The sequence below is a fragment of the Pagrus pagrus genome (assembly GCF_965226575.1).
Source record: "Pagrus pagrus genome assembly, chromosome: 21".
NCBI classification, from domain to species: Eukaryota; Metazoa; Chordata; class Actinopteri; order Spariformes; family Sparidae; genus Pagrus; species Pagrus pagrus.
In genome coordinates this window covers 9,527,083-9,539,984 of record NC_140208.1, presented here as the reverse complement: position 1 = coordinate 9,539,984, position 12,902 = coordinate 9,527,083, and the positions used below count along the sequence as shown (strand labels likewise).

The following is a 12,902-nucleotide window of genomic DNA, read 5'->3' as shown; positions in this document are numbered from 1 at the left end:
TCGCCGGCTAATGACGTCATGAGGATGCTGCGAATAGAAGTATCAACTGGTGGCACGAATTGTATTAATTATTATGTTTTTATACATGTTTTGCTGCAGGTGTCTTGAGACTTGAACGTTTATGAGAAAGGTTAGACCCTGTTTGCACGTTATGAAACAGGTGTAACAAGCTCTGTTTGCTCGTCGAGATGTGTTTCCCCTCGTCCCGCCCCCGTCCGAAATGGCCCGAAGGGCGGAGGAAGCGCGCGTTCACAAAAAAGCTCGCCCCCGAGCTGTTGTGCTCGTACCACAGAGGCACTGTGGAGAGAGCTCAGGTTCAAAACTGACTTTTTTTAGCGAGTTTTATCTGAAGATGTTGTATTGTAGAGGTGAAATCCAAATTTCATGACTGTCTAGTTATATTTTTGAACTGGGACAACAGCACATATGTTTGTGTTTTTATGTCTTTATTAACACAACCAACTACTGTTATTTCTACCAATAAAAGATATTATAATTGTGAGAGACTTTTTCATTTTGAATATTGTGGACTTTTGCAAGAAAGTGTTCTCATTCATTTATCAAATTCCTTTCATATTGATCAGAGGGGGAACAGTATCTGACGGTAATACTCCAAGCTGTCAGGATGCGTTCCCCCTGTTGTAAATGGTCAAATTTAACGATATCAGCCTGAAAATCACAGGACTTATCTGTTGTGGTGAAAGAAGTCAGCAGTATGAATTTGAAAGATGTGTGAGCCTCCTTTCATATTGAACAGAGGGGATCAGAGGGGGAACAGTATCTGACAGTAATACTCCAAGCTGTCAGGATGCGTTCCCCCTGTTGTAAATGGTCAAATTTAATGATATCAGCCTGAAAATCACAGGACTTATCTGTTGTGGGGAAAGAAGCCAGCAGTATGAATTTGAAAGATGTGTGAGCCTCCATTCATATTGAACAGAGGGGATCAGAGGGGGAACAGTATCTGACAGTAATGCTCCAAGCTGTCAGGATGCGTTCCCCCTGTTGTTAATGGTCAAATTTAATGATATCAGCCTAAATATCACAGGACTTATCTGTTGTGGGGAAAGAAGTCAGCAGTATGAATTTGAAAGATGTGTGAGCCTCCTTTCATATTGAACAGAGGGGGAACAGTATCTGACGGTAATACTCCAAGCTGTCAGGATGCGTTCCCCCTGTTGTAAATGGTCAAATTTAATGATATCAGCCTGAAAATCACAGGTCTTATCTGTTGTGGGGGAAGAAGTCAGCAGTATGAATTTGAAAGATGTGTGAGCCTCCTTTCATATTGATCAGAGGGGGAACAGTATCTGACAGAAGTACTCCAAGCTGTCAGGATGCGTTCCCCCTGTTGTAAATGGTCAAATTTAATGATATCAGCCTGAAAATCACAGGACTTATCTGTTGTGGGGAAAGAAGTCAGCAGTATGAATTTGAAAGATGTGTGAGCCTCCTTTCATATTGAACAGAGGGGATCAGAGGGGGAACAGTATCTGACGGTAATGCTCCAAGCTGTCAGGATGCGTTCCCCCTGTTGTAAATGGTCAAATTTAATGATATCAGCCTGAAAATCACAGGACTTATCTGTTGTGGGGAAAGAAGTCAGCAGTATGAATTTGAAAGATGTGTGAGCCTCCTTTCATATTGAACAGAGGGGATCAGAGGGGGAACAGTATCTGACGGTAATGCTCCAAGCTGTCAGGATGCGTTCCCCCTGTTGTAAATGGTCAAATTTAATGATATCAGCCTGAAAATCACAGGTCTTATCTGTTGTGGGGGAAGAAGTCAGCAGTATGAATTTGAAAGATGTGTGAGCCTCCTTTCATATTGATCAGAGGGGGAACAGTATATGACAGAAGTACTCCAAGCTGTCAGGATACGTTCCCCCTGTTGTAAATGGTCAAATTTAATGATATCAGCCTGAAAATCACAGGACTTATCTGTTGTGGGGAAAGAAGTCAGCAGTATGAATTTGAAAGATGTGTGAGCCTCCTTTCATATTGAACAGAGGGGATCAGAGGGGGAACAGTATCTGACGGTAATGCTCCAAGCTGTCAGGATGCGTTCCCCCTGTTGTAAATGGTCAAATTTAATGATATCAGCCTGAAAATCACAGGACTTATCTGTTGTGGGGAAAGAAGTCAGCAGTATGAATTTGAAAGATGTGTGAGCCTCCTTTCATATTGAACAGAGGGGATCAGAGGGGGAACAGTATCTGACAGCAATACTCCAAGCTGTCAGGATGCGTTCCCCCTGTTGTAAATGGTCAAATTTAATGATATCAGCCTGAAAATCACAGGACTTATCTGTTGTGGAGAAAGAAGTCAGCAGTATGAATTTGAAAGATGTGTGAGTCTCCTTTCATATTGAACAGAGGGGGAACAGTATCTGACAGTAATACTCCAAGCTGTCAGGATGCGTTCCCCCTGTTGTAAATGGTCAAATTTAATGATATCAGCCTGAAAATCACAGGACTTACCTGTTGTGGGGAAAGAAGTCAGCAGTATGAATTTGAAAGATGTGTGAGCCTCCTTTCATATTGAACAGAGGGGATCAGAGGGGTAATAGTATCTGACGGTAATACTCCAAGCTGTCAGGATGCGTTCCCCCTGTTGTAAATGGTCAAATTTAATGATATCAGCCTGAAAATCACAGGACTTATCTGTTGTGGGGAAAGAAGTCAGCAGTATGAATTTGAAAGATGTGTGAGCCTCCTTTCATATTGAACAGAGGGGATCAGAGGGGGAACAGTATCTGACGGTAATGCTCCAAGCTGTCAGGGTGCTTTACCTGCTATAATGGAGCTGGATATAAGACAAATATGATAAAATAGCGATTATATTTAGCTTATAAATGAATGAGCACACTTTCTTCCAAAATATTCAAAGTGAAAAGTCTCTCACAAATATAATATTTTTTATTGATAGAAATAACAGTAGTTGTTTGTGTTAATAAAGACATAAAAACACAAACATACATGCTGTTGTCCCAGTTTAAAAATATAACTAGACAGTCATGAAATCACACTTCTACAATACAACATCTTCAGATAAAACTCGCTAAAAAAAGTCAGTTTTGAAGCTGAGCTCTCTCCACAGTGCCTCCGTGGTACGAGCACAACAGCTCGGGGGCGAGCTTTTTGTGAACGCGCGCTTCCTTCGCCCTTCGGGCCATTTCGGACGGGGGCGGGACGAGGGGAAACATCTCGACGAGGAAACAGAGCACCTGTTTAGGCTCCCTGCGGGTGTGCTGCCTTGTTTTCTCCACTAGATGGAGACAAAGCGTCTGTTTTTAAATGTAGGCCATGGAGGTGAAATCTCACGGATGTGTTAAATTAAACCGTCTTTAATTTGTTGTCATGTGATGTGAAGTCTAATCTGTTTTACTGCGCAGTAAACAGCCTTTTTTTTCATGATTTGATTGACGCAAATTGGATTAAAATTCAGCACACAAATAAAAAACGAAAAAATAATCACAGTGGATAAAGCAAACTTGCTCATTTATTGCAGAAATATTTCTATTATTTTTATCTCATTTTTATGTATTTTTTAAAACGTTTCAGGGCTGATGACGTAACAGAACTAGCATCTCTGTACTTCCCCTGTGTGTGTGTGTGTGTGTGTGTGTGTGTGGGTGGGGGGGGGTCCTCCGTTTACAGTAAGTTTTTTTTCTCGCCCCCCCACCCTTAACTTTAGTTTTCACCCCAGAATCTAACACTTCCTCACCTTGCTCCACTCGTTTTAATCCACGTGTGAATGGACGAATGAGCGCAGTTGATTCAATACATGTCTAGACAGCAGCAGCTGCTCTCCATGGGGAGGTAAATATATGCTACATCTGGCAGGAGAATGAATAAAAGGTGAACAGCAGATAAACAGGCAGCCAATCAGAGGGCGAGGTTGAGGCGGCATCCGAACTCTGATTGGTCAGTGGCACCACGAGCTCCAGCTCTTATTGATTCGCTCGCTGCAGAGCTGACTATCACTCTCCCTTTTCTGGGTTACTGTAGTTTTTTTTTGGATAAGCGGACCCGCTTCATCTCCGTGTAACACCCCCCCAAACCCCGTTTTCTACTCGTCTCGTCTTTGGTGAGTTATTTACCCGCTATGTTTTCACTCCACAGGTGCGGTGCCAAGCGTTAACACAGCGCCGCAAACGTCTTATGTCAGCTAGAAACTCAGCATCATCGTTACATGACCATCCTCTTCCTCACCAGCGGCGCCAGCTAGCTAACGGTTGCTAAGCTAGCGGCGAGCACGAACAAATAATTAACGGTCAACGTGAGAAGGTGTGTTTAGCCTCCGTGACGTTAGCTCGACACGAAAACACCGAGACAAACCGATATTTTCTGTCATTTTTCTTTGCCGCTCAGAGCATCACCAAACCGCTGCCACGATGACGGAGGCGGAGGCGTTGGAGAAGAAGCAGCACAAGTCCAGTAACCAAAATGGGGATGTTCTTCCAGAGGCCACCAGAGAAGACGTGTTTGATCACACATACAAAGAGAAAGAGGGCCCGAAACCTGGCACGACAATCGTTTGGAAGAATGTCATATTGATGACTCTATTACATATAGGTGCCCTGTACGCCATCTTCCTCATCCCTTCCGCATCTCCTTTGACCTTGCTTTGGTGTAAGTACAAAAAATCCTACCTGTTACTGCATGTCTGTTTTTTTTTTCTCTGTTAGTGGAATTACATACAGTGTTTTTACCTCAATCACATCTGTTATGTCAGCAGCCCGGCCCACTCTGTCACCACTGGTGCATGCATAAATTTGTGCATGATCCTCCCAGTACCCTGGATGTTGTGGGATTAAAGCTCAGTCATACTGTAAATCATAAAGAGATTTACTGTCACAGCATGCATCCTGGAGCTGCAAACTGCTCAGTGCATGCTTGTCAGGAAAATAACTTGTACTCCTCAACAGCGGAGGCCATGCCTTCCTGATTAAGTAACAGCGTCAGTATATCAGGGATGCAGACAAAGGAAGAGTGGCCGGTTAATTACATAAACTGCATGCTACTTTGGTACATTTTGTTCATTTGGATGAGTGTTTCTAATGAATGAAAACCACAGAGGCTACACTTCTGCGTCTTACCACACATGCAATCATCTAATGGGTTTATCGGATGTTATATGATGTAATGACATCATCATATAACATGCCTCTGCTTCCTTCATGGTTATCGTTGTGAAACAAGTAGGCCAGAATAAACCAACAAAACACTTCAAAATCACCATCATCATTATCAAAAACATTTATAGTTAATGAGACTTTAGTTAATAGTCAGGTGATTCTTAGAAACGATGAAATGCTTTATATATTTTAATTAAGCAATTGTAAAAGTTTATAAACATCAGGTGCAACTTTATAAATGCCGTCCGAATCATGTTTATAGATAAAAGACATAGTATTTTTTAATCATTTATAAAGTATTGTTAACATCAGTTGCAGCTTTAAACGTTAAAGGTACACTATGTACTTTTAAGGAAGAAGAAGAAAATTCCACCAGAAGAGAAAACCTTCATTGATTGAATTTCATGACTGAGTAAACTGAATAAACAAACTTCCTTTCGCAGACAATTTCATATTGTTTAACTTTGTTTATTTTCGGCGGACCCTGCCACCTTATTTTCCCCTGAGGACGGCTTGCTTATGAAGTTATGAAATAAAGATTTTCTGAGTTTGTATAATGACCTTATTGATATTGTAAATAATAAATTCCTGAGTTTGAATTTCTTTTCCAAAACTATATAGTGCCCCTTTAAATAAAAAAATGCTTAATAAATGTTTTGTACAGCATTTCATTGTTTGTTAACAGTGAGATAACTATTAACTCAAATTAGCTATACAGTTATCATTTACTAATGACAGTTATATTATTATTATTATTATTATTATAAAGTGTTAGCTAAACCAGTTCAAACAAAGGCAAATTTGAATGATATTTAAGAAATATTGTGTGAGAGCTAATTTAATACATGTAATTGTAATGTGTATTTTCTACCTTTAATACAAATGAAAATGTCTGTTGAACATGAATAATTTATGCTTTTTGAAAAACTACTTTATGGTTTTAAAAAGATGCTCTCCCCGTCACTTACCCAGATATTATAACGTAACATAGAGTATTGTCTTGTGATAAATCACTTCTTGCAGGATAGTGTTTTCTGGCAGATTTCTGACAAATAATTTTAAGAATGTGCTACTTTGGTTCTTATGCAGCCGCCTATGTCTGTCTGTAGTCACCACAACACTTTACCACTGGTGACACGTCATGAGTAACAGCCTGTCAACACTGAATAATCAGAGTCTGAATCACCTGTTGCTGGATTATCTTCCCAGTACTTAGTCTTAGAAAAACTTTAATGTCCTCAGAGTGGCAACAAAACATATAGACACATTAAAAAAAACACATCAGATAGACAAAAACAACAACAGCCTAAGATCATCTGTAGTCATCAATGTTATCACAGTCCAGGCAGGTATTTAAAGTGCATGTCAACAATTGTCATAACAATGAATAGTTTACTGCACATCCCTTATGTACCCATTTATTAAAATCCCCAGGTTCATGTAACACTGACAGTACAAATGTATGCATGTATGAGTTATTGCAATAAAATGTTTATATGAGGAGATGAGTAGAAAATGGTCCGACTAATTTGTTGATGCATTTTTCTCCCCACAGCCGTACTTTGTTTTTTGATAAGTGCTTTAGGAGTCACTGCAGGAGCTCATCGCCTGTGGAGTCACAGATCCTACAAGGCCTCATTACCTCTAAGGATCTTTCTTGGTGTTGCTAACTCCATGGCATTTCAGGTACCTAAAAATGACAGATCGGCACACTTGACGTCGAGATAATAGCAGTTTTCATTACTGTGTAAGTACCATGTTGTGTCGACAGTGTATGTAATCTCCGTATTTACTTGAACCCACAGAATGATATCTTTGAATGGGCTCGAGACCACAGGGTTCACCACAAATATTCAGAGACAGATGCTGACCCGCACAATGCCGTGCGGGGCTTCTTCTTCGCTCACATCGGCTGGCTGCTGGTGCGCAAACACCCCGACGTCATCGAGAAAGGCCGCAAGCTGGAGCTCACTGACCTGCTGTCTGACAAAGTTGTAATGTTTCAAAGGAAGTAAGTGGCCTCAGTCATTGGTTGATTTTACATCGTCTGTTTCTAACTAACAGGAAGTAGGCTGTGGGTATAAGTCTGCCGTTCTATTTCAGTTGCCTGTCTCTTTCACATGCAAATATTCAACCCAAACAAGTTCAACCCTAACACTATTTGTCAAGGGCACTGTTGCTGCATCCTGGGCTTAGCGCCGCCCAAGACAATTGTGATTAGTGATTAGGAAATCGAACAAGCCACTGTGTTCTTACCGCTTTAGAGATTAACAGTGAGGTTCCTTAAGTAACAATCTCATTCATATTCTGAATCGAGGATGGTGATTATTAGCCATCATGCCGTAACCACCCAGGAGCTATGAAATTGTGAAACGATGATATATTCTTCCGTAGAAGCCACAAGTCTGTATGATATCAATCTCATTCTAGGAAAAACATGTTTTACCCACATTCCTGAAGTGCGATGTCACTGATTGGTAGCGCACCCAAGAAAGTCATGTCGGCGAGAGAGTTACTGCTACGATGATTGGATCGTTTATGTAACATTTACCAGAGAGAAAACGTGATTTTTCTTTCTAAAATGCAGTTTCTTTTAGAGATGAGTGAGTGTCCAAAGGGTTGAAAATAACTACAAGTCAGGCCATGTGCTAGTGTTTGTGAGTTGGAAGCTTTTGGGAAGAGATTATCTGCAATGATTTAAGAGATGGGTAGTTCTTTACTCTTTGTATAATTATTAACAACTGTTTTGTAGTCCAGATTCATCTTATAGATGGTTGGCTTCGGTTCAAGGCTTAAAACTCTTTATACAAGGATTTCCTGAAACATGAATTGAGTGGGAAAAAAATGGAGCCATCCAAAAAATGGGCACTGAACCAGAATGATAACAAGGTTAGAAGGAACAGCACTAAAACAAAGTGTCAGGATAAATCTGGCTGTGCAAGACTTCGCTCTAACTGTTAAATATCAGCCTGGAAGGATTCAATCTTAGAAAAGGTTCACTTCACTCCTTTCACAGGTAGCGTGGGAAGTAAATAAACACAATTGCTTTTTATAACTTTATTTCTAGGAAGTGTATTAAATACAAATGACGAGCAAAGAAAGAAAAAATAAACTCTTCCACACATTAAGATTTAGCCACACTGCTGCAGAGTTGTGTCTACACTGCAGGCTGTATGAGTCATTGTATTTAAACAAGGTGATAATTACCAACATGTTATTCATGTATGTCCAGATTGACTCACTGTTGGCTTCTGTGAGAACTGTGTCATGTGAAAGAAAGTGAAAGAGTGAACAATCAGGCGTCTGACATGCAGATAATTAGGTTAACATTCGTGTTGTACTGTGTAAACAGCTCCATTCTTTCTGCTGTCCGCCCACTCTGTGCCCTCGACAGGTATTACAAGCCGTCTGTGCTGCTCATGTGCTTCTTCGTCCCCATGTCCGTGCCTTGGTACCTGTGGGGGGAGTCTCTGTGGGTGGCGTACTTCGTCCCGGCTCTGCTGAGGTACACCATGGTGTTGAACGCCACCTGGCTGGTCAACAGCGCGGCTCACATGTGGGGAAACCGACCCTATGACAAGAACATCAACCCACGGGAGAACAAGTTTGTCACGTTCAGCGCCATAGGTATGAAAAATGTGCACGTGTTGTCGTTTTAACAAAAGAAAAGATGAAGAGAGATTAAAAACAGGAATGTCAGATTAACAGTCATGACACCTATAGACGGGGTGCCCTCAACTTTGTGCATGACTGCTCAGAATAGAAATGTTCACCTTTTGCCTACATTAGGCAGCACGGTGAGTTCAAGAGTGCGTGTCAAAGAAGTTACGCCTAAACGAATCTGGCATCTGATAGCAGTGATAGGAAAACAATATTAAATACTTAAAGTCTCTCCTGTAGTGGCATTTACACATTTGTATACTTACTTCTAATTTTCAAAATGAACACATTCACATTCATCACGTAATCAGCCTTTCATGTCAGCAAAAACGTTCATTTCAGGCCGATGCAAATATCTCATTTTAAAAGCCTTTATCAGCCGATACCAATGATGTGGCGATTTTATGGTGCATCCCTAAATACAACCAGTGGTGTTTGTTCTGTTCGAATTGACCTCTGCTGTAGGTCACATTGACCGCTACTGTAGGCCTCTGCATTGGTTACGAGAACTTACCTGTTGCAACATGATGAAGTGGAACGAGCCAAGTAAACAGGGATCTTTACATATCAAGTCTAATCTTTGTTGGCGCCTGGCTTAACTTTCTATCAAATGTCACTGACACCTGTCAACTAGATTGCAAGATAAGTAACAAAAACAAGACAACTGATTTAATCAGCATGAGCGAAAAAGGATCATTGCTTACGATCAGGGAGGTTCTTCTTTTCTTTTGTGTTACTTGTTGGCCCTTAATCAGTCTAAATGACCAGTAAACATCAAGAAGCATTGCAGAGTCTGATGCTTATCTTGTATCAGTGTTTTCCTCAGGTTGCGGAAGACTGAGGTGGTAGGAAAAACCCTGACGTTCTTTGACTTGTTTCTTGGTTTTAGCATGATGTGTTGACAAGTTGTTTCTTGTACCTTACAGGTGAGGGATTCCACAATTATCACCACTCTTTCCCGTATGACTATGCAACCAGCGAGTTTGGCTGCAAGATGAACCTTACCACTTGTTTCATCGACCTCATGTGCTGCTTGGGCCTGGCCAAGGACCGCAAGAGAGTGTCCCACGAGATGGTCCTGGCCCGAATACAGCGCACCGGAGACGGAAGCCACCGGAGTGGCTAAGATTGTTGAATTGTGGTCAGCTTCGAGGCAAAACAACCGAAAAGAAAGAAGCTTCACAGTCCTTTGACAGCTCTACATCTTCTCATCCTCTGAGGATAAAAGTCAGCTTCATGAGGGCCTCAACCACATTTTGCTTGTTTTTGTGGTTTTTGTAGCTGTAACTTAACAAAAATTGTTCAAGATGGATAACAAACACACTTTGCTAAGCTCTTGGCCTCAGTTTCTATTGTTCAAGTCAGACCAAGGTCTTGCAAAGATGTTTTAGATTTGAAGTAGATGCATTTTAAAAAAGTCAACTTCATTCTCCGCTGTTTTGCCACTTTGGTGTGCATTCTTCATGCAAAGTCATGTAGCCGATCATTTTTATGTAAGTATTACTCAATTATTAATCAAACTAGACAAGAAGTGGAGCACTGAAATAAGGAGTAACGTCGCAGCTGATAAGGTGACTGTTGCCTTTTATCGCAGTTTACAGTAAGTTTTTACAGCTCTGATATAAGTTCACTTTATGAGCGCTCAAAGATCTGAAAAAAAAGGGATGAGAGTTTGAAACATATTTTGTTAAAAAAAAAAATGAGAAAAAGTTGCTTTAATGAAATATGGCACATGATGGAAGAGTGAGGGAACCCAGACCATCTTATAACCTGACTACCAGTACGCCAAAACTGTGCGGAAACCGAGTCATGCTGTGTGTTTTGCTGTGTGTAACCTGGTTTTCTTCTAACCAAACCAAATGTAGTTACACATACTGTATTTAGTGTGTGTTTAAGATTAGAGTTTTCTCAAGACAATATAAGGGACACATTTATCATGAATTTAAAACTGCCGTTCAATATTAACAGAAAATGATAAATGTAATTTTTAGAGCCCTGCAATGTTTAACTTTGATTGACTTTTTTGTGTTTTTACTGAATACATCACAGTGCCAAGAGCGTGCCAATCGTCGACATATTTATAACCATCTCAATGGTCCACTAGAGCACACTAAAGTCGATATCGCTTCTTCACTCATCGTGGAAGTTTTTTAAACATTGTGGCATCAGTGGCTTCGCTTCTTCTTGAGGTCTTATCCCAAACATGTCCTCCTTTTTCATCCCTGAAACATCTGCAGCAGAGAGATCTCATTGGTTGATGTAGCGTGCGACAGTGCAACAGTTCTGGTGTTACAAAACAACGTGCCACCCATGCATGATGATATTCTGTAGTAGGTGTCGTATTGAGGTGTTTCGTCGGCAGAACTGTGTCTATTTTTGTAATGTGCTGTGGAGCCGCATCGCTTTTGGATCATCAGAACTGTTGCCGTGGTGATTTCTGAGGCGGGGTCTGGTTTCCCTTTGATGTCCTACAAAGCTGATTGTCAATGCAGGAAATTCAGGTGCATCAATGTTTATGTTCATCTTCAATTCTGGTGTGAGGAATGCTTATATTACCTTATTTATGTATTTATTTCTTTATTTTTGCCCTTATTGACTTAAAAATATTGCTGTAACCTGAACCGGTTTTTCTGCATTCCAAGATTTGACAGTCTCGTACAAAAAAATATATCAAATTTGAGCACCTGTTTGTTTTTTTTCCCCAAGAGTCAGGATACAACCTAATGCCTTATGACTTGCATCCATTCCTGATCTCCTTCACGTTTCGCCAGTTAAAACAAAAAGGTTCAAAAGTACCACAAAACAAATCTGACCAAGGTCCATGTTTACAGGCTGAGGCACCAAGTGGAACATCGTTTTTATTCTGAAACCACATTTAATTTAGGCAAATGGTAGCATGACAACATTAAGATACTGTAAATGCAAATAGAGGACAGAGGTTAATTTACTTGACGCCTGGTGCAAACGTTCAATCATGAGATTTAACTTGCAAACTATGTGCCCTGGTGGATGTGCCAACTAGTTTCAACCCATCGCGGCAAACTTCCAAACAAAGTTGCTGTCATGAGTAATCTTAGAGCACTTAACTTAACCCGACAATATATATCACAAGCCATGCAAACAACTCCTGCTGCCCAGAGCGCCGAAATCAACGCTAATGACGAAGAGGATCAAAAGGTTGTCACTCTGAATGATTACGTCAAATCTCAACTGTATTCTATTCTGAAATAAAGTTCACAATATTTTCAATACACTCGTAATTCCAAACAGTTGTTGCTCTTTCTTTTTTTGAATTCATTGTGTCTGCTTTCTCTGATATGAACCTGATTAAAACAGCTAACAGCTGCTATTTATGCTAGATTGTTATCTTTTCCAACAGAGCTCTTTTTAAAGGTTAACTTAAAGGAGACATTTTCATTTTGGGTGACTACTAGAATGGGTTTACATGTTTTAATGCTCAAATGACATCAGTTTTCTAATATTCTCCAGTGCTGCAGCTCTGTATTCCCCCTCTGTCTGATGCACCCCTCCGAATACCCTGTCTCCTCTGATTGGCCAGCTCATACATGCCTGAGCCAGCAACACTAACAACAGAAGAACAGCTGTACTAAATCAACTCTTAGATGTTAAACTAGCCAGTAGGCATACATTTTGCAAATGTTTGACAGTTCTGGCTCCTGTTCCTGAAAAGCCCAGTGTGCCATGATGTGCCCTCTAGAAAGTGGGCGGAGCTCTCGTAGGCCCCGCCCACTGTGTTTCTGTATCAGCTCTGCCGTTGTTTTTGTAACTATGGATGTACTTAGGGGGCGTGGCTGAGGGTGGTGACTGTATAGTTGTTACATCACAGCCTTACAGAAGTCCTGACGGCTCATTTGAAGGCACCGTTTATATAACATCTAGACATGCTTTACAATTGCTTTACTTTCTTGTCTCTGGGACTGATTGTTGTACTGCGTGTCTGACAAGATCCCTCTTGTTAAACCAGAAACAGCTGCCATCGCTCTCGCCAAAGCCACCAGACTCCATTTGCAGAAACAGTTACTTCATCGTTGTTAAAGAAAACCCACATTTCATTCAAGCGGGACAGACACAAAATAAAACTC

The 12,902-nt window shown here is 40.8% G+C and overlaps 1 protein-coding gene across 1 annotated transcript; it reads left to right on the top strand.

Annotated features, from left to right (window-relative positions):
* The first annotated feature begins 3,945 nt into the window (after positions 1-3,945).
* scd (stearoyl-CoA desaturase (delta-9-desaturase)) lies at positions 3,946-12,066 on the top strand. The gene is made up of 6 exons (XM_084342016.1): positions 3,946-4,088; positions 4,373-4,633; positions 6,695-6,825; positions 6,945-7,150; positions 8,534-8,766; positions 9,726-12,066. Exons 2-6 carry the CDS (start codon positions 4,396-4,398, stop codon positions 9,923-9,925), a joined length of 1,008 nt encoding a protein of 335 aa, XP_084198142.1. The 5' UTR covers positions 3,946-4,088; positions 4,373-4,395; the 3' UTR covers positions 9,926-12,066.
* The last annotated feature ends 836 nt before the right edge of the window (positions 12,067-12,902 follow it).

Excerpts from the sequence above, each read along its gene's own strand:
- scd (XM_084342016.1), top strand. The coding sequence starts at position 4,396 with ATGACGGAGGCGGAGGCGTTGGAGAAGAAGCAGCACAAGTCCAGTAAC. Across the intron at positions 4,634-6,694 it reads TCCTTTGACCTTGCTTTGGT|CCGTACTTTGTTTTTTGATA; the intron begins GTAAGTACAAAA and ends TTCTCCCCACAG. Across the intron at positions 8,767-9,725 it reads TGTCACGTTCAGCGCCATAG|GTGAGGGATTCCACAATTAT; the intron begins GTATGAAAAATG and ends TGTACCTTACAG.